This window comes from Mustela erminea, chromosome 1 (assembly GCF_009829155.1).
Source record: "Mustela erminea isolate mMusErm1 chromosome 1, mMusErm1.Pri, whole genome shotgun sequence".
Classification (NCBI taxonomy): Eukaryota; Metazoa; Chordata; class Mammalia; order Carnivora; family Mustelidae; genus Mustela; species Mustela erminea.
The window spans coordinates 26,956,375-26,978,274 of record NC_045614.1 but is presented as its reverse complement, the minus strand read 5'-3'; the positions used below and the strand labels follow the sequence as shown (position 1 = coordinate 26,978,274).

The following is a 21,900-nucleotide window of genomic DNA, read 5'->3' as shown; positions in this document are numbered from 1 at the left end:
TGTCCACCTAGACTTACTTAGTTACTGGTGGCCTGAAAGCACCACCATTGTGTAAAAACACATCAGGGACCCATTAAGGCTTCACTGTGGCCCCCAAGTCCCATATGCCATCTGGTAACAGATACAGAAAGACACTGGAGAATATAAGGTGATTTTGCTCGAAAATATTTCCTTTAAGTAAACTCCACCCCAACATGGGGCTCGAACTCACAACCCCAAGACCAAGAGTCCCTCTACCGATTGACCCAGCCAAGTGTCCCTGCTCAGAAATATTTTTACTCCAGTTCAATAAGGCAAGTTAGTCCCTTACTATAAAATGTTTGATTTTTTTTATTTTGCTTGATACCATCATCCACTTGACCAAAAGGAGATATTTTCACCTCAAATTTCCAATCTGCAAACTAAACACAGCACTGCTGTCCACTGCTGGCAATCAGGCTGTAGCTCTTATTAAAGCAGAGAGAAGAGTGCCCTGGGGACTGGTAGAAACCCAACATTGAAGTCATACCTCCTCCTCCTGCACTGCGGTCAGCAGCCCAGAATCCTCCAGCAAATCTTTCCCATCTTTTCTGTCATCTCTAATGCAGAATGGAAACTGCTGTGTATATCAAAGAGACAATAAACCACCAAGGCCCATCAGGCAATGAAGGGCTCTGTAGTGCAGCCCTGAGTCTCACAGGTCTACACATGACCCCAAACCCTGCCATCTGCTGCCACTTCCCCAACAGGCCTTCTCCTTGCTCCCCCCATGACACCATGCCCTCCATCTCGGTGGGGCAGAGTGGCCATCCTGTCAAGCCCTAGCATTTTGGCTAGTTTGTGTGGTCTGGTGCAGAAGTTCTTCAAACTGGAAAGGCACCAGGACCATGGAATTTCTGACTTAAGTGACGTTAGAGAGAAGCAAGCACGGATCCTGTGCCTGGAACTTTGCTAACCCCTTTACTATGCACTTCTTTCCAATTCTCACAGCTGCCAAGAGGTTAGATCTCAGCTCCGCTGAGGGAGCTGTCTAAGGTCGCATAACTAGGAAGCTGCTGAGTGGGAAATGCAACCTCAGTAGCAGATTCCCAAGACCCTCCCACCTGCCAGGCTGGCAGCCCTAAGTGACCTGGGGAGCCCTGAGCTCTTTCTGCAACCCTGAAAGATGAGAGTCCTCACTAGTGGGTGCAACTCAAGTGGTCTATTTCTTTTTTTTTCTTTTCTTAAGATTCTGTTTATTTATTTGACAGACAGAGTTCACAAGTAAGCAGAGAGGCAGGCAGAGAGAGAGAGAGGGAAGCAGGCTCCCTGCTGAGCAGAGAGCCCAATGATCCCAGGACTCTGGAATCATGACCTGAGATGAAGGCAGAGGCTTTACCCCACTGAGCCACCCAGGCACCCAAGTGGTCCATTTCTAATGATGGTGACCCACTGACTCCAGTACTGGGGGGGAGGGGGCTGTCATTTCCACAACTGTTGATTAATGTTCCCAACACAGGCCGTTTTCCAAGTAAGCATCCTCATTGGCATTTTGTTTCCTAAGTTTTCAGAAACGCAGTTAAGATTTCCCTGCACAATAGGTGACATTCAAAGATGCCTTGGTTCGATGAAATTTTAGGAACAAAACGAGAAGGAAAACTTATTTTGAATCTGTCTGGCCCCAAATTACCTTAATAAGGCTACAAACACTGATCACTCTGGGAAAAAAATTTGTTAAAGGAACTAAAACCCAAACTTAAGCAAACCTTCAAACCAGATTAACCCACATAATTCTTCCTTCTCTTCTGGCACAGATAAGACTCAAAGTACAGAGAAATGAGGGCAGCTTTTTGGAGGTACTTCACCTGTCTGTGTTCCCACATCACCATCTCTAAAGCAGAGGGTCCCAATGCTGCTGCATTCGATAATCACCTAGAGAACTAAAATAAAAATAAAAGGATACTAAAGGTTTGACCTCCCTCCCCAAGATTCTGATTTAACTGGTCTGGCTGAAACACGGCATTAGTAGGTCCTAAAAGTTCCCCAGGTGATTCTAACGTGCAGCCAGGGGCGAGAACCATGGTTCTAAAACCTCTTAAAAAGGAAGCAGCTTTCCACTATAAAAATAAAAACCCTCTCAAGAGAGGAAGGAAACAAATGAGCCAAGCACCCACCAAACCTCAGAGCCTCCTCCATCCCCAGCCTCGCCTCTCCTTGCCGATGGGAACCATTACCCTCATTTTGCAGCTGGGATCTCTGAAAAGGCAAATACGTTGACTAGAAAGAAAGTGATAGCTTGAGGTGGAAGGCCCGGTCTCCAGCACCTACTAGCCCCACCACTCTCTTGGGTTCATTCCCAAACCCACTTCCTCCTGGCACTTTCCCTTCATAGAAGGCCTGCAAAGATCGCTGAGCATGGGTGAACTTACTGGCCATCCAACATCATCCTACTTCCCTGCTCAGAAACGTTCCAGGGTTCCCAATGGCCAGAGACTAAAACCCAACTCTTAGCCTAGCTTCCATGTTTGGCTCTCACCCACCCGAAGTGTCCTAACTCTTCCTCTGCCTCAAACCCACCTCTGCTCAGTCAGATTCTGTGTGTCCTAAACATCCCCTACCGATTCCCCTCTTTCTCTGTTCTACCGAGTCAACACCTGGCAAGGTCAGCTGTTTAATCATGTTACTGTCCTATGTCTACCTATGTCCGGGGAGAGGAGGGACTCTCTCCAACTGAACTAAGTTCTTCAAGGGCTAGAATCAACGTATTTCTTTGTATTGAAAACAGCACCCAGCACGAGGTCAGGCCCATAGCAGCAAATACTCGTTGGTGGGAATTAATTAACTGACTGATTGCTCCTTTGGAAAGGAGGAAGCATGTTGCTTTTTCATGCACACCTACATACAGGAAAAGTCAAACAGCATGCTCAAGAAAATCTCATTGGGTGTGGGGACATGGGTGAAATAGATTGAAATAGATGAAGGGGATTAAGATGTACAAACTTCCAGTTATAAAATAAATAGGCCACGCGACTGGATGGCTCAGTCAGTTAAGCACCTGCCTTTGGCTCAGGTCATGCTCCCAGGGTCCTGAGAGAGCGCCCCACATCAGGCTCTCTGCTTAGTGGGGAGTCTGCTTCTCTCTCTACCTCTACTCCTTAATCCCCTTCTCATGCTCTCAGAGTTGTAAGTCAACTCTACTTAAATAATAAAACAAAAAAATTTTTTTTTAAAGAAAGTCTCCATGGATCTTCCAAGCCCTGATTTATCATCCCTTTATAAACCTAATATTCAAACCCATGGTATCACACAGCACAAGGGCCACAGCTCACAGGTATTGGGCAACAGCATCCCGAAGGACAACAAGGTCTCGAAGGAAATTCTCAGTTGCAGGACTTCTGCTCAGCTCAAAGCAACCTGCCCGGCTGCTTACAATTCTTAATATTTCACCTAGAATTAATGATGACTCCTTGCTCTGCTAAATATTCATTACTATTGCTGTTTCATTTGTAGATTTTCAGTGCTGAAATGTACCAGTGCTTTATTCTCATTGTTGTGCACTCCAATAATGTGCAAAACCTGCCCCCAAACCAATGAAAGCATTTTTTTTTTAAGATTTTATTCATTTGACAGAGATCACAAGTAGGCAGAGAGAGAGAGGGGGGTAAGCAGGCTCCCCAGCCCGATGTGGGACTCAATCCCAGGACCCTGGGATCATGACCCGAGCCAAAGGCAGAGGCTTTAACCCACCGAGCCACCCAGATGCCCCAGCATTCGTGTTTTAAAAGGCATTTGAAGGGGGGGCACCTGGGTGGCTCAGTCAGTAAAATGTCTGCATTCATCTCGGGTCATGATCTTGGGGTCCTGGGATCAAGTCTTGCATCAGGCTTCCTGCTCAGCAGGGAGTCTGTTTCTCCCTCTTCCTCTGCCCCTCCCCACTTGTGTGCAGATGTGCTCTCTCAAATAAATAAATTAATTAAATATTGGGCAGGTGAGTGAAGCCAACTGTATCTCCTTTTCGACCAAGTGAAATAAGTCTCATTTAAAATCTAACTGAATCATAGAACTGTGTGCTTCACCTTCATGCAAAGCAAGTTCTCCAGTTTCTACTCTGTGTTCCCAGAAGGGGCAAGGAACACGTTCATAAATGTGCTTTGATGCCTGCAGTGAGATGCCACCACCTTACTGAGTAAGCTTCTTCCCTCTCCAGGCCTTTTGAAGTCCAAGCTCTCCTCTGCGGGACAGTCTCCTGCCCTGCCGGGGGAGCTGGTCTCCCTGCCTGACTTCAAAGACAGCCGATGTTCAGCTAGGAGCAACACTGCAAAGCAGCGCTCAAAAATCCTCTTGGCCACAGACATGACTAGAGAATGAACATGGCATTTTAAACAGCAGTTTCTGTGGCATTCTATGGTACAAGGACCCTTAAATGACGCCAAAACAAATCACATAATTTGCTAAGATGAGACATGAATCCCATCTTACGTCAAAGCAAAGGGGGAAAAACCCTCAAAAATCTCGGGCTCAATTAAATAGTAATTAAAAACGAAATATGACCTCCAATAATCCTCAAATTTCTTGGGCCGGTGCCCTAAAAGTGTAGAAACAGACGCAGTGAACATAACCTCCGAGAACCACTATTTAGCTGGCTGACAAGAAAACTCCGATCTGGTCAGAAATAATGATGTTCATGAGGGCTCTGGTATCTGACAGCTAGTAATGACCTGGGTACCAGCTAAGAAGGAAGTGTTCCTCCTCCTGGGGCCTTCCCCGCTCTGTGCCATGGCCCCAAAGCCTTCTAGAGGCTGATGTGCTGATGGGCCATAGTGCGTGCGCCTCCCCCATGCCTCCACTCCAAGTCCCCAAAGGGAGAGGGCCTGGTTTTCCAGTCACAGAGACCCAGTTCAAACCCCAGCTGGCACTTACTAGTTTTGAGACATAACTTTGCTGAGCATCTGAGCCTCAGTTTATCTGCAAAAGCATACCTTTCCAGCAGGATGGCAGTAAATATTAAAGGAACCCGTATACTTAACGGCACCCAGCCCAAGAGGCCAGCTCCATAACTTAGTTTTCTTTCCTGCTAAGAAAAAACAAACACAAGGTGTATACAGATGAATACACCAGAGCCCCAATCAGCAAGCTCAGGAGATGGCCACAGCACTGTCAGGAGTACCAAGGGAAAAACAAAAAGCAGCCATTCTCTCTGAACACAGGAAATAACCGTATCAGTCTCCGATTGCTGACAGCAGGCACCACTACTCCAGCTTCTCTTGCCCCAGCTTCTACGCTTACATTTATTTGTTTATCTACCTATTTGTTTTTAAGATTTTATTTTTAACAGGTACCTGGGTGACTCAGTTTGCCTTTGGCTCGGGTCTGATCCTGAGGTCCGGGAATGGAGCCCTCCTTAGGGCTCCCTTCTCAGCAGGGAGCCTGCTTCTCCCTCTCCCTCTCCTGGTCACTCCCCCTGCTTGTGCGCTCACTCGCGCGCGCTCTCTCTCTCTCTCTCTGTCAAAATAAATAAATAAAATCTTAAAAAAAAAAAAAAAAGTTTTTATTTTTAAGTAATCTCTATACCCAATGTGGGGCTCCAACTCACAACCTGGAGATCAAGAATCACACGCTCCACCAACCAAGCCAGACCGGAATCCTGTCTATATCCACTTTTAAGGAAGCTAAGTTAAAAGCCTCACCCTAAAAAGAGCCGGATATCAACAGTAAGAAAAAGGTTATGTTGTTTATAGTATGACCATGTAGTGAAAGATTATGCAAGCCTTTAGAATAGTGTATTATAGGAATTTTTCATGACATAGGACAATGTGGATGCTATAATGTCAGATATTCTAAAGGGTTAAAAAAACTGATAACATCGATAAGAAGAGGGAACTACAATAGATATTAACAGTAGTTATCTCTGGGGTGAAATTATGTGTGGTCTAAATTCTCCTGGCTATTTTTTTTTTTTTTGCATATTTTTTAGGTTATCTGCAATGAGCATATTTTACTTTCCTAATCAGGAAAAACAATTTTTCCAAAAGTTCCTTGGTTTGCTACACATGTAATTTTAAACATGCTACTTTAGAAGAAAGAATCCTGAGTGATAAGAACTGAGATTATCTGAGCTCAGAGAAGAGCACAGCACCTTATCCATGATGAATGCAAGCTATCATCTTTCTTCCCTTGGTAAGTGAACTTTCAGTCATTTTATGACTCACCAGCACCTTTACTGTGCTGGGGAGATTGGAAAAACAGAAGATGAAAGCCAAACAAATTAACCCTCCTATTAGTTTCAGCAGTGGTAAAATATTTGGTGGGAAAGGCGCTTGAAACTATGGGGAAGTCAAGCTCGGGAAGTCCCTAGTGGTTTCAAAGGAGTAGAACCGCTCAGCATCACGAAGGATGAGGGAGGGCTGACTGCACGTAAATTTACTCTACCTCGCCTAAAAGCATCCCGGTGTCCTCCTGAGACGCCAGTTCCAATCATAACCGTGTAGTGACTCTACAAGTCATGTGGCCATAGGCCTCTTCAGAGCTGAAGGGGGAAAGGGCTACGTTGGTGGAGCATTTACTCTTCGGTTCCTCAGCTTATCCCACTTCCCCGCAGTGCTGGGAGGTACATGTCACTATCTATTTCACAAGAACCCCACCTCTCAGAGGGCAGGTGCCTTAAACGAGGGCACTCAGCTAGGAAGTCAGGAGAACGGACTCCACGCCATTCTGACCCAGGGCACAGCACTTCCTACCCTGCGTGGCCTGAGGCGGGACGCTTCCACATCACACACCCCTCATTTTGCAGGAGAGCTCAGAGAAACAGGCAGAACCAGTCGCTCAAGTGAGGAAGGAGCCCCGAGTGAGGGCACATTGCGGACCACAGGAACCCAGGCCTGGGGGACAGGAGTTGAAACAGCTGCAGAGCTCTCCACACCTCCCAGCCCGGGCTCCCGGCTTGAGGACCTCTGCGCTCCGCGAGCTGCCTCCTCCTGCACGTTCGCAAACTGTGGGCTGGATGTAACCGGGCACCGTAGAGAAGCTGTGTACAAATGTGAAAAGTCTTTTCTCTTCCCAATATTAAATAAGCACCCCCCGAACACGAGGCAGGTTCCAAAGAGCAGAGAGGAACATTTTTAGATGTCCTGAAGCAAGTATCAGGCTTCTGGAGTGAGCACCCAGCAATGTGAATGGTGATTAACTTCAGCTGTCCTAGAAGGCAACAGAGCCTTTGACTGGGCCATTCTGTTTCCACACTATGCTCCTGTTCACCTCCAACAACAACTGCACATCCCCCCTGTGCTTTACTATCAGAAATCATTTAGGCTCTTGGTCTCAGTGGTGACTGCAGGGTGGTCATGTCCTGTGCTCCCATTCAGGTCTTCTCACTCCATTCAGCAGTCTGGAGAGAGTCCTGACCTAAGGCTGTGAGGCCCAACAGAGTGGCCACTGACTGGGGGACTGCAGTTTAAGTTTTATTTAATTTTATTAAATTTAAGTAGTCTAGGGACGCTTGGGTGGCTTAGTTGGTTAGGCGGCTGCCTTCGGCTCAGGTCATGATCCCAGCGTCCTGGGATCGAGTCCCACATCGGGCTCCTTGCTCGGCAGGGAGCCTGCTTCTCCCTCTGCCTCTGCCTGCCACTCTGCCTGTGCTCGCTCGCTCTCCCTCTCTCTCTCTGATAAATAAATAAAATCTTAAAAAAAAAAAATTTAAGTAGTCTAAGTCGCTAACCGTAGCCACTGGACAGTAGAGTTATGAACTGTTTGCAGACATACACATGAGATATTTATGAAACGTAAGCACAGTAAACATAGTGTGTTATGACTTGCTTTTCTCCCCCCACTTAATATAAGACAAATCTCGGGGCGCCTGGGTGGCTCAGTGGGTTAAGCCTCTGCCTTTGGCTCAGGTCATGATCTCAGGGTCCTGGGATCGAGCCCTGCATCGGACTCTCTGCTCAGTGGGGAGCCTGCTTCCCCCACCCCTGGCCCTGCCTGCCTCTCTGCCTATTTGTGATCTCTGTCAAATAAATAAATAAATCTTTAAATATATATATATATATACATATATATATATATAAGACAAATCTCTTTCCATATTAGCAACCATACATCTGGATATTATTTTTAATGTCTGCATCTGGCCTGTCCAGGATAGTAGCCACAAGCAGGATGTAGCTATCGTGAATCTGAAATGCGGCTAGTTCCAACTGCAGTATGTTGTAATTGTACAATGCACACCAGATTTCAAAAACTTTGTAGGACATAAAGAACATAAAACATATGAATAGTTTTTATACTGCTTATCCATTGAAATAATATTCTGGATATATTGGGTTAGGAATAGATCACCTAAATTCATTTCACCTTTCCTTTTTACTTTTCTCATGTGGATACGAGAAAACTTACAATTACATGCGTGATCTGGACAGCACGGCCCTGCAGCCTCCACGGCACGTAACGAACTAACTCCAGGCCTCTGCAGCCAGGGTGGGAGAACGGAGAAAGTGGCAACCCAAATCACTGTCCGGTTCACTGACTCAGGGGAGGACCCCTAACTCAGCCTCGTCTAAGCCCAGGCTTCATGGAGACATCAAACAGGTCCACGGCTCTGTGCGCCCTGATCAGGCTGGGGATGGCTCAAGGTCCACTGGCCTACAGACCATTCTGCCGCCCCCAGCCCCAAGGCCTGGAACAAGTTACTTACCCTCTCTGGACCTCATTTTCTTCCAACAGAAAAATGGAGATAATAGCTCAATCCAGAGTTGTCATGAGAATCAGGTAAGAATTTAGAAAAGTCTGAGCAATTTCTTTTTTAAAGTTAAATATACACTCACCATATGACTAAGCAATTCCATTCCTAGATATCTGCCCAGGAGAAATGAAAGTCTGTCCACACAAAGATTGGTACCCAATGTTCATAGAAGCTCTATTCGCAACAGCCCCAAAGTGGAAACAAGCCAAATGTCCACCAGCTAATGAATGCGTAACAAAAGGTGAAATATTACCCGGCAATAAAAAGAAACATGCGACAACATGAAAGAATCTCAGAGCTTTACACTAAGTGAAAGAAGCCAGATGCAAACCATTATACCTTAAAAGATGCCATTTATATATACGACATTCTAGAAAAGGTGAAATGACAGTAACAGGAAGCAGGCCAGTAGTTGCCAGGGATCAGAGGAAGGATCCTGACTGCAAAGAGGCCTCAAGGAAATATCTGGAGTGATGAAAATGTTACAGTGGTTACATGGGCGCCTGCATTTGTCCAACTTAGGAAGTGAGATAAGTAACATAGAGAACTTAGCATAGGGCTGGGCCCTAGCTGTTATCATGGCAAGTGCCACTGCCTCTTCAGTACTGCCCGAACTTTCTAGAACCAGACTCAGACTCACGATCTTCCTGGGTAAACCAGTTACTGCTCACTTACCCTGGACCGTTTCTCTATTCTTTTCTGGTGCCTTTGTTTCCCTTGTGGCCTCTACCTAGCAGACTTCCCTGTTGCGTTCCTGCCTCTCTCCAGTCCTTCTCTCCCCACTGCCACTGACCTGATGTGGCCTTTCTAACCCATCGCTTCACTACCACCCTGAACTCGCTTCTCCCCTCCCTTCACACTTTGCACCAACCCCTACTCACCAGCAGCAAAATAAGCTTCCTAAAAACCACTTCCACATGCTACATAACCTGCTCACGGCCCTCACTGCTGTTCAGATCCCTGAGCCTGGCCTCCAAGGGACCCCAGAGCTGGCCCAATCTCCCCTTCCCATCTTCTACTTCCCATCAGAATCCTCCATGACAGATCCTTTTGGAATGAACAAACAAAGGCAGGGACCGCATGGGTCTTGCTCGGATGTGCTCCCCAAGTGTGCAGCACGGTGCCAGGAACAAAGGGCACGCTCACAGCAGCATGGCTGAATTAACTGAAGTCTGCGAATGCAACCCAGCCTCAGAGAACACAGCTAGTCATTCTTTAGTATTTTATTTTTTTTTTTCTTTAGTATTTTAAACTGAGATCCTTATGGGGTGGGTTAGTAACAGTTTAGAAGAGGATGAACAGCTAGTCTCAGGAAGGATTTACGTATTAAAGGTTACAAGGCTTCTGCTTACATTTCTAATTTTTAAAAAATACATCAATAAAATAATTATTTAAATATTTTCTCCCTTTGGGACCCCTGGACAGCTCAACTGGTTAAACATCTGCCTTCAGCTGACATCATGATCCTAGGGTCCTGGAGTCAAGTCCCTCATTGGGTTCCCTGCTCAGAGGGGAGCCTGCTTCTCCCTCTGCTACCACTCCCCTGGCTTGTGAGCTCTCTCACTGTCTCTCTGAAAAATAAATAAAATCTTAAATTTTTTTTTCCCTCCCTTTAGCCCAGAACAGACTAAGAGCCTCCAAGTGAACTCACAGGAAACATGGGGCCAGTCACAGAAATCAGATGAGTGTGTTCATGCTTTATTTGGTTTATCACAGTTTGGGCCTCTACATAGCTTTTCAACTCTTTTTTTTTTTTTTTTTGAAAGATTTTATTTATTTATCTGACAGAGAAAAACACAGTGAGAAAGGGAACATAAGCAGGGGGAGTGGGAGAAGGCTTTCCATTGAGCAAGGAGCCCGTTTTGGGGCTCAATCCCAGGACCCTGGGATCATGACCTGAGCCAAAGGCAGAAGCTTAATGAAGCACCCAGGCGCCTGCTTTTTAATAGATTTTGCTCTGCGTCATACATGGTTTCATTTATACCCATTAATGGACCATGACTAAAGACAGGCTTTTATTAGGAATGCCAATGGTAAAATATGAGTTAAGTGAGAAGTTAGTGAGAAATACAAGAAGAGAGAACCATGATAAAATTGGTAATTCTGCAAAATGTCCGAAGATGCGCATTATCAGAGCCTTAAGCTGTGTTCATCTTATCACAATTCTCACTGCCTCTTGTATTTCAAAAACAATGTAATTCAGACCCCAAACATTAATATAATTTTCAATAATGTACTGATCTGAAAAAAATATTTTTTTAATTCAAAATCACTTCCAGAGGGGGTTTTTTATAATTCAGTAGTACGATGAAAGGAGTCTGCAAGTTCAAAAGCCTGGGGAATGCTAATTTAGAACCTGTTCTCTGAGAAGCTGTGGAGGTCAAAGCCCCAGGAAGGACCTGGGGGGTTGGAGCCACTCCCACTGTCCCCTCAGGGCTCCCAGGCAGGCGAGCACTTTCAACACCGTCACCTTTGGTTCAGACATCTGCCACCTCCAGGAAAGAAGCTCCCTGCTTCGTTCATCTTTTTATCTTAATACACCACCCAGTGCCCAGTTCACAGGAGACTCCTCATAGGTGCTTGCTAAGGTTCCCAAACCGTAGAGACTTTCCGACAAGGAAGAAGTTCTGTGCTTCACAGTGAAAGACACCCAAAAAGTCTGTGCCCACAGCCTGCCTAGGGGAAAGGAAGTCAGCGGGGCTCCACAGAACAGAAGTGCACGTCTCAGGAAGCGGTGTTCTGAAGAGGTCAGCTGCCCCCCAGCCCACCCCCTCACAAGTATGGGTTGGCACGGTCTACTTGGCAGGGGCAAGAACAGAGCACAGTGCTTTCTGTTTCTCACCCCACTGCCACAGGAAAATGTGTGTACACCGATGTTGGGGACGCACAAAAGCTTCAAGGTAAAGAGCTGAAATGGGCATTTGCCAGGCAACCCCCCTGCCCCAAGACCCGGCCTCTGGGAGCCCATCTGCCAGTTCCGTGGCCGAGCCCCGGCTTGCCCATTTGCCTCTTCCACCTCTTCCGCCGCCTCTGAATGCCAAAAGCTGGCTCTGCTGCCAGGCAGGGGACCCCAGGCTGTATCCCCTGAGCCTTGCTATCAAAACAGGTTACTTCAGAGCGAAAAAGAAAAAGGCGGTAGGGGAGTTGCTCTTTGACAGGTCACTGGTCTCTTTTTTGCCATTTGGTAGGAAAGCGGTCACAGCTGACAGTGAAACAAACTTTTAAATAAATAATTCTCCTTTTTCTGCTAAACATACCTGAGCACCCAGCAAGTACCTGTACCTGAGAAGTTAGTTACCAGTGTTCTGGCAAATACAGAGGTAATAAACTACATCAAAACAGCTGATACTTATGTGCCGATCTCTGCTGAGAACGTTCCACGTGTGAGCTCAGTTAATTTACCTCACAGCAGCTCTAAAGTACTCTTATCATCTGCACTTTACAAAGAAACAGAGATTAAACCGTTTGTCCAAGGTCACTAAGGTTATTGTCCCTCTGCTCCTGCCTTACCCTTTCACGTGTGTGGGAGAGGGAGATTACAAATAGAAAACAAAGTAGTAAGAAATAACAGGTATGGAGGCACCTGGATGGCATAATCCGTTAAGCACTGACTCTTGGTTAGGGCTCAGGTCATGATCCCAGAGCCCTGGGATCAAGTCCCACAACGGGCTCCCGGTTCCAGCGACAGCCTGCTTCTCCCTCTGACCTTCTCTCCTCTCACAGTCTCTCTCTCAAATAAATAAATAAAATCTTAAAAAGAAAGAAAGAAAGAACGAAGGAAAAGCATATCCAGCTCTGCAGGGGCGCCTGGGTGGCTCAGTGGTTAAGAATCTGCCTTAGGTTCAGGTCACCATCCCAGGATGGGGCACAGAGCCTTGTTTTGGGCTCCCTGCTCAGTGGGGAGTCTGCTTCTTCCTCTCCCTCTGCCTCTTCCCCTGTTTGTGCTCTCTCTGTCTCTCTCTCAAGTGAATAAATAAAATCTTCTTAAAAAAATAAAGAAAAGCATATCGAGCTTGGTAAGGTAGTTGTCCCCAGGAAGGGTTCCCTGAATTGTAGCTCAGATAACCGCAATCATACAACAAATCCATTTACTCAACAAACAGGACTGAGTCTTACTATTATACGCTAAGGAATGTGCTAGTTTGAAATGGAATCAAAGTAACAATACACAGACATGAAAGGCTGGATTTGGAGTGGGGAATAAACTCAGAGAGAAAGACATGGACAGAGGCAGAACAAGCTGCCCACAGGCACCACCCAAATGCCCCTTGCTCTCTGAGTGGCGGGAAGGGGCAGAAGTGAGTCCTGCATGCTCAGAGCTCCCGGAGTCAGGCCTGCTCACCACCGCACCCCCAGCACCGACCGCAGTGGCCGTCGGAAAGCCAGAGCCAGAACCTGAGAAGCAGCACGGAGTGGAGAGCAGCAGGCTGTTAGTGAATGTGGTATGCACAGGGGGACACATGGGGATGTCTGGAGCACAGCGATGTGTCAGCCAGCCCTTCCCTGTGCTCTGGGGGGGGGGGGGGGGGGGGACAGTGAGAGGGCTCAGTGTGGTGTGAGCAGGCCCGCTTCAGGCTCCATTTCCCCCTGCAGGACTAAAGTGCACCTGTCCCCACCCACCAGTCCCCGGTCACCGGGCGAAGGGCAGGCTGGAAGGCAGGCATGCGGAACAACACTGCCTTCCCTTTGCACCTCGGAAACAGCTGCGGCATCTTAGACCCAGGTTTGTCCCTTACCAACACTCTAGTCACTCCCTCCTCCCGCCACCCCAAAACAGCCTCGACTGAACTGCGGAGAGATGACCAGTTTCTGAGGAGCCACACAGAAGCAGTGTGGCAGCCTGGTTGAAATATCATAAAGAGTAAGGTGGCCAGGGTGCCAACACCCTGCTGTCCCATACAGAGGCCCGTGCCTTCCGCTGGGCTCCTGTACTAAGTCATCTCAGCACCTACGCCTCAATGCCCTCAGCAAGGTGCAACCCAGAGTAACTCCTTCCCACTGACAGAACAGAATTCATCTACTATTCCAAAGCCACAGCTTCCTGAAAGCAGGGTTCATACAGCAGCAAGACAAACTGTTTAGATATGAGCTACTTCAACTTTGCAGTTCGAAAAACCTTCTCCAGCAGTGATTCTTAACCTAAGATTCAATGCCAAAGAGCAGGCTTCAGGCCAGGGAGGATCTGGGAGGTTATCTTAACATGTGTATGAGCATTTACAGAGAATCTGTCCCTCTAAAAAGATTGTGAAAGGAGGTAAACCCAGAGACGTAAAGAACTTGTGCTAAGAATGTGTCTCAAGTTTAGTATCCTGAAATGTCATAAACTTCCCAGGGTGACAGCTAGAAGGTATGGGGCTTCCTTTCAGGGTAATGAAATGTTCTAAAATTCATTATGATAAATAATAAATCTAAAAAAGTGGGGGGAATGGGCAGCTGGGTGGCTCAGTTAAGCAGCCAACTCTTAATTTAGGCTCAGGTTATGATCTCAGGATCCAGGGATGGAGCCCCACATCAGGCTCTGTGTTCAGTGGAGAGTCTGCCTGAGCATTCTCCCCCACTTCCTACTGCCCCCCCCCTTGCTGTTTCTCTCTCTTTCTCTCTCTCTCGGAAATGAATACATAAAATTTTAAGACTGATTATGGAGACAGGTATACAACTCTGTGAATACACTTAACTTAACTTGTATAGTCAATGGGTAAATTATATGGTATGTAAATTATATATAAAGCTGTTACTAAGAAAAAAAAATTCTAGAAGAATTCTGTTGCAATAGGTTCCTCAAACTAATATTATACTAATAGGAATACTTTCTTACCCAACAAAAAGTAACTACTCAATTATCTGAAGACCACAGGAAAAATGTACTCTTTTAGTAAGCAGGAGGAAATGTGTGATAGCTTTTCAACTGGAAATGGCCAGACTCACCCCAAATTTGACAGTCAGCAAGATCAACTGGAGACTAAATGGTCAATCCACATAAACTCTTCCTCTCGAGAGGTACAAGTATTTACTCCAGATACAGTGCCTGTCCCTTAGTCCTTAGTCAACATTTTCAAACTGAAAATGAAGTTCTCTGTCATCTCCTCTGAAGACAGTCATACCTTAATCTCCCCTACCATATGCATCTTCCTTGTGAAAGAAGTCATTGACAAGAATGACTTCCAGTTTTGGAGGGAAAACAACAGAAAAAAACCCATTACCCTCCCTTCTACAACACCCCTAAGCACTCAAGCACTTCTGAGTTCCAAAACAATGTTCGAGTCCAGTTCTCCTGCTTTCAGGATGCCAAAAGCTGGAACATAAAGGAGCCTCATTTCATGTGAAGCCGCTCAGAAATCTCTAGCAGCTTGAAAAGGAACTACTACCGGCCTCAGTAGAAAACAGGTTGGTTCTAGTTGGCCCAAATGAACCCATTTTGACCATCAATCAACAATCTATATTTTGAACAATCTTCTTAAGATCACAAACTACATGGAGGCTACAAACACATGGGTGAATATTTATATCGCCCTGAGAAGCAAAACATGTAAGATCTTTTCCCCTAAAATAAACCTCAGTCCCAGAATCCTATGTCTTCCAGGTAACTACAGCCAGCTTCTTATTTATATTCCTACTACAAAAACATCTTCCTAGTGGGATAATCCTCAAAAGAAGTGATGAGGACTAAGAATCATCAGCCCCTAGGGGTATTTGGGTGGCTCAGTTAAGCGTCTGACTCTTGACTTCGGCTAAGGTCAGGATCTCAGGGTTGTGAAATCAGGCTCTGCACTGGGCATGAAGCCTGCTTAGGGGTCTCTCTCTCTGCTTCTACCCCTCCCACCTCCCCCACCTGCATACCCTCACTCAAAATTTAAAAAAAAAAAAAAAAAAAAAATCACCAGCCAGCCCCTAAGTCAGTCTGCAAAAAATTGACTTCAATAGGTACAGTTTAGGGGCACCTGGGTGGTTCAGTTGGTTAAGCGTCTGCCTTCGGCCCAGGTCATGATCTCAGGGTCCTGGGATCGAGCCCCACATCAGGCTCCCTGCTCAGCAGGAGGCCTCCCACTCCCCCTGGTTGCGTTCCCTCTCTCACTGTGTCTCTCTCTGTCAAATACATACATAAAATCTTTTTTTTTTTTTGAAGATTTTATGTATGTATTTGACAGACAGTGATCACAAGTAGGCAGAGAGGCAGGCAGAGAGAGAGAGGGGTTAAGCAGGCTCCCTGCCGAGCAGACAGACTGATACAGAGCTCCATCCCAGGACCCTGAGATCACCACACTGCTCCCTGAGCCAAAGGCAGAGGCTTTAACCCACCGAGCCAACCAGGAGCTCCAATAAATAAAATCTTAAAAAAAAAAAAAATACATACAGTTTACTTACAATCTCTAAATTAACTAATTACCATTATCTAAAAGTTTCCAACTCAGACTTTTGCAACTATCCATCACAGGTTTCAAAAACAATCGGGAAAAATACATAACCAAATAAAAGACAAGTGGTTTGATTTCAAGAAAACTTGGAGCGCCTGGGTGGCTCAGGTCATGATCCCAGGGTCCTGGGATCAAGCAAGCCTCATATCAGGCTCCCTGCTCAGCGGGGAGCCTGATTCTCCCTCTATGTGTGCTCTCTCATCTCTCTCTCTCACTCTCTCTCAAATAAATAAAATCTTTAAAAAAACAAACAAAAAAAAGATTTCAAGAAAACTTATCTTCATATAAAATGAGGAACTATCATTTGCATATGCCTATGCAAATATCTTCAAGGAATTTTTTTTGTTAAAGTATTCAGTATAACTTGGAATTGTAAAGAAACTTCCAAACAGCATCCCAAAAGGAAGCCCAGAGAGATCCCGATTTTGAGCACTGGGTTGCCTAAAATGTCAGGCTCTGAAGGCAATGAGGTCTGCTAATTTGGCATCACATTTGATTGATTTATTCTGAGGACGTATGAAAAGAGTTTAAAAGACTACATAAAGGGGCGCCTGGGTGGCTCAGTGGGTTAAGCCTCTGCCTTCAGCTCAGGTCATGACCCCAGGGTCCTGGGATGGAGCCATGCATCGGGCTCTCTGCTCGGGAGGGAGCCTGCTTCGCCTTCTCTCCCTGCCTGCCTCTCTGCCTACTTGTGATCTCTCGTTCTCTGTCAAATAAATAAAATATAAAAAGAAAAAGACTTAAAAAAGGTCACTGAATAAAAACCGGAGGCTCGGGCGCCTGGGTGGCTCAGTGGGTTAAAGCCTCTGCCTACGGCTCAGGTCATGGTCCCAGGGTCCTGGGATGGAGCCCTTCATCAGGCTCTCTGCTCAGCGGGGAGCCTGCTTCCCCACCGCTCTGCCTGCCTCTCTGCCTACTTGTAATCTCTGTCAAATAAATAAATAAATAATCTTTAAAAAATAAAATAAAATAAAAATAAGCGGAGGCTCAATAATCCAAGCCACAAAAGGAAGATCAAAACCATCTGTGTTTGACAGATAAAGACTCTGACTGATTTGTCTACACCTCAGGAAACGGAAGACCTCAGAATCCCACAGAACAAAAGCTCAATGAAAGCAGGAGCTATCTAGCATACCACCAGATCTCCAGCATGTGTTTGGCACACAGTAGGTACACAACACATTTTTCTCAAATTAATGAGAGCTGTTGAATAAATAAACTGTGTAAGAATACAGTTTCCAAAAATCAAAGGTTCAAAGAGAGAACTATTTTCAGTAAAGATCTCAACATGTAATATTATCTTTCCAGATTTAAAAAAATTGTGTTATGCCTCAAATACCACTAAAATTATCTTTTGTTTCTCAAGAACAAAATGCATCAAATGCAGAGTAAATGGGCCTTGAATCAGATGAGCCCCACAAAAGAGTATTTTAAAAGGAGCAAATGGAGATGAAGCGTTAGCACACTATAGCACACTGACCAGCAAAAACCTGATATGCATATTTGATAACAACCCTCTCCAAAACTATCGGTTTCCTCTGGTTTCTGTTTCAGCTAGGTAAGCACTTTTTCAATCTATTGATTTTTAGAAGTTTTCCCTTTCACGTCACCAAGAACATCTCTATTTCTCTTGTCTTCTCTTCAGTAGCCCCAACTTTCCCACAATTCACCTGTATGGCTTTTTATTCAAATTCCTTTTGTTTGGAAAATCCTTCCCTTTCCTCCCACCCGAGCTGAAAGCATCCTCCCTAACTATAGTCCCTTTGGATTTTATGGAAGTTTCATTTCCTTGCAGCAGAGGCCTGGTCTATTTCCTGAAGCCAAATTCATTGTGCTCCATAAAAGTGAAAATAAAATCATTCAAACCACAGTCAAAAACAGAATCATCTACCAATCTGTACCCTCTCTGCCAGTTTCTCATGCAAATATGCCTTTCTCGTAGTGACCTTGTGTTCCCTCCATCCTGGCATCTGTATTTTCCAACCCACAGAATGTTTCCCTCCCAAGTCCATAAATTTTGAATCCTATGTAACCTAAAATTTTCTGCTGTAAATTCTGTTTCCCAAAGCTAAACAACCTTGGTAAAGGGAAGGAACCATGGACAGAAATTAGCTATTTACGATAATAACACTTTACCATGTTTAATGCTTTGGATGTTATTTCACCAGAAGTGAAGAGACGGAAGAAAAAAGAAACGCCCCTTAGGAATACTTCATAAAGACTGTTGCATTTGATCTTTGTAACAACCTTGGAAGGCAGGCAGAGTACGCATTTATTACCCTCTTTACAACATCAAAATACACATCAAAAAGTTAACCTTCTTATGACTTGCCCACAGACTAGCAAGTGTCTGCCCAAAACTATATTAACATCTTGCCTCTTCCAACTCAAAGGCTGTCCACTATATACTCTCTCTCTCTGTTTCTATCCTACAGCCAAGGAGAACATCCATTTTTCAGCATTTCAGAGGGAGGACTGCCCTGACTTTTGGGACACCGTCTCCCTTCAGCTGACAAAGACGAAAGTCACCTTCAGTTTTCCCAATAGAAAACAATGCTCTTTTCTTCCATATGCCACCATTAACAACTACTTCTTTCCAAAATAATTTCCAACAGTTCCTGTTTTAAAGGGACTTACTTACTCATAAGGGGCTAATAATCCAGAAAGTCTGCATCAGCATATGATTTTCTCAATAAAGTTCAGGGCTGATGCAACATTTCCCACTCTCCAATTCTACAGCTAAAATGACAAGAACATAGAACAGTCAAAAATTGCGCAAGACAATGCTACAGTGTTTTTTACTCCACCACATCTGCCTCTAAGGGTCTCCTGTGAGTCACTATCTTTTGTGATCAGTCATCATTATAGGGACTCTCATTCTCTACTCTAATTATTTTATTTCTTAAAGAAAAGCTCAGCAGTAGAAATGGAATCTTATTACATCTTTCACTACCTTTCTGAAGCACTGACCCCCTTAACTTAGCACCTCAGATGCCACATTGTTCCAATTTTCACCACTACTGTTTTACACAAAACAAAAAAGAGGCAAAGTAAGGTTGCAATTCATTCGTTTATTCATTCAACAAACACATATGAAATTCTATCAGACACCAGGATTTGGGACCCAAAATTAAGTGTCTGTCCCTCCTCTCATAGTCTGGTAGAGAAGAAAACTAAAGACGTGATTACGGAATAAACTGATCTAGGTCAAGGTGGAAGTGAGCACAGGGCTTGGGCAGTGGCCATCATGGAATGCTTCCTGGAAGAAGTGATCTGTGAGTACTTATAAGCATCTCTTTACTTTCAACACAAAATAAACCTAAAAGACTCAACTCTTCTCCTTGGAAGTTTGTACAATTTACGTGCCAAAAGCCAAGTCAAAAATCTAATTTAATATCAGAATTTATTCTTGACTACCTGCCCTAAATTTCAACCTTTAACCCATACTCCCACAGGTATACATTACAAAGGGTAAAAATTCTGTCCAACACAGTGCCTTCTCCCAAGTCTGTAAAAGAGGATTAAAGATAAATGAGAAAATGAAATACATTTTTAAAATGTATAATCATCTTCCTAACTGGAAATGAACACTTTGAACAATCCAAACCCTACAAAGCACGGCTATTGGAAGAGGAAACTGAGGTTCAAAAAAGTCCCACTTTAATACAACAGAATAAAAGATCTCTTTGAAGTCACCAGAACAGCTTGAACAAAAAGAGAGACAGAAGGCTATTGTGAGGCTTTAGCCTCCAGATGATGAACCCTAAACACACTGCAATGGTAAACAAACAAGCCTCAGAGCTGGAATCTGATTTGGTGGCCTGACAAAACATTACAATTTAAGGAATCTCTCTCTCCCCATTCATTATTTCTCAAACAAAGTCCTACTGGCTGACAGCTCCTGTTTTTCTACTGGTTTCTAGGTTTATTGCTTGTAAATTATAATACACAGTGTTCTTTAAAAAAAAAAAAAGGTACAGGCAAATGAAAACAATCCTGGTTTTAAAGACCCATAAAAGACAGTATATGTAACAAATGAACTCTGTCTGTGTTTACTATGAGGACCTATTACTCCTTTATGCTACTCTGGTGGATTTTAAACTCAAATGAAAGCTACCACTGCCCACTGAAGAGCAGGTTAGAGGAGGGAGGGAGCACACTCATACACCTGCCTCAGCAGGACCCCAGACTGCCTCCCTCACCACTTCCTGCGCCTAGGCCAAGCAACTGCCCACTAACTGGGGCGGCAGACACCAGCCATTTACATTCTGCTATCCCAAGAAGTAGGCTCTAAAGTCACACTTCGATTCGGCCAGGCACATCCACATCGCCGCCACTCAGCTACCCAGAGGAAGGGAGGAAAACTCGCGGCCCCAGAGAGAAGGCTGGCGGCGGGCAGAAGTGGAGGAGAGGGTCCCAGCTGTTCCCTTGACTCCGCCTGGCCAAGGTGGGCCTGGGAATCCTACAACTCGGAGCGGCACCACCGAGCCCCTCCTCCTGCTTGGCCCAGAGGGCTGAGATCCCCACCCCCGGCCCCTGCAGACCTGAGTTCACCTGGGCCCCGGGGCCCCTGACCCAGAGCCACTGCCACGGCACTACCCTCCCGCTCTGGGCCGCCGACCCCCGGCCCTGCTCCCCGTCCGGGAGACCCTGCCCAACCCGCGCCGGGCCGCCCGAAGCCCTCTCGCCGCCCGGGGCCGCCCCGCGCCGCCCGACCGACCGGCGGGCCGCGCACCGTGTGGGACTGCAGGCTCTGGCTCGCCTCGATGGCTGCTGTCAGCGGCACCGTGTCGTCCAGCAGCACCTTGCCGGCCGGCGGCTTCTCCATGAAGGCCATCCCCGGACGCCCGTCCGCCACCGCCTCGACACCAAGAGCAGGAACCAGGCGCGCCGACTCCCGCCGCCCGCCCGGCTCCGCCGCCGCCGCCGCCGCCGCTGTCAACACGCGCCGCCCCACGCGCCGCCGCCACCCGCCGCCGCCACCCGCCGCGCCCGCGGGGTCCTAGCGCCGGCGTCTCACCGCCCTCGCTGTCCACACTGGCCGCCCTTCCCTCCGCCGCCTCCCCCGGGGTCCTAGCGCGATAGTACCGGGGTCGCCGCTTCCCTGGACGCGCGTTTCCAAGCTCCTCGCAGCCGCCCGCAGACCCGATACCCTCAGCATCCAGCCTCAGACCTGGGACACTCCACCCCAAGCCACCACGTCCAGAGATCCTCAGATCCGAAGACATGGCGTCCTGAGCCCTGTGATCCAGGAAATCTCTGGCCCAAAGATTGCCAAACCAAGCCTCGCAACGTTGGGCTTTTCACTTTAGGCCCTCGAAGCCTGGACTAACAGACTTGAGGGTTTTACAGCTGGACCTTTCCCACCCAGACCTCCCAGGCCCAAGGAGCCTAACAGCCAGAAAAGGGACCTTCAGGATGAGACTCTCAGTCCGAGCCCTGCAGACCCAGAAACTTTCTAAAACAAGCCCCTAAGATTCAGGTTTTACTAAATCCTTGATCCTAGATTTTCAGACCCAATAACCTAAGAGCTAGGTCCTCAGAATTGAACCCCACAATTGGTGCCTTCGGACCCCAGAACCCTCAGACCCATGTTCTTGGAACTGGGGATCCTAAAAGACGGGTCTCAGTCCAGGAGTCCAACCTCCACCCTTGGCCCCAGCCACAAACGCCTTGTCAAAAAGAAAACCTTAGACCCAAAATGGAGTCACTTGTGCTAGGCCACATGACCAAACCAGAACTTACTATCTAACCTAAATGTGGTTTCAAACTCTCCCAGAAATGTAATTTTAA

The 21,900-nt window shown here is 46.3% G+C and overlaps 1 protein-coding gene across 10 annotated transcripts in view; it reads right to left on the bottom strand.

Annotated features, from left to right (window-relative positions):
* The window catches only part of PXK (PX domain containing serine/threonine kinase like), an 80,881-nt gene extending 59,806 nt beyond the window's left edge, over nt 1–21,075 (bottom strand). For 7 of the 10 annotated variants that reach the window (XM_032323616.1, XM_032323626.1, XM_032323636.1 and 4 more), the window contains exon 1: nt 20,843–21,074. In XM_032323616.1, coding sequence (XP_032179507.1) covers nt 20,843–20,944 — 102 coding nt within the window. In that variant the 5' untranslated portion in view covers nt 20,945–21,074. Of the gene's footprint in view, nt 1–6,333; nt 6,336–7,394; nt 7,402–20,842 lie in introns of those variants that run through there. The other 3 variants (XM_032323694.1, XM_032323704.1, XM_032323684.1) reach the window with 2 other exon arrangements.
* Nucleotides 21,076–21,900: the final 825 nt, after the last annotated feature.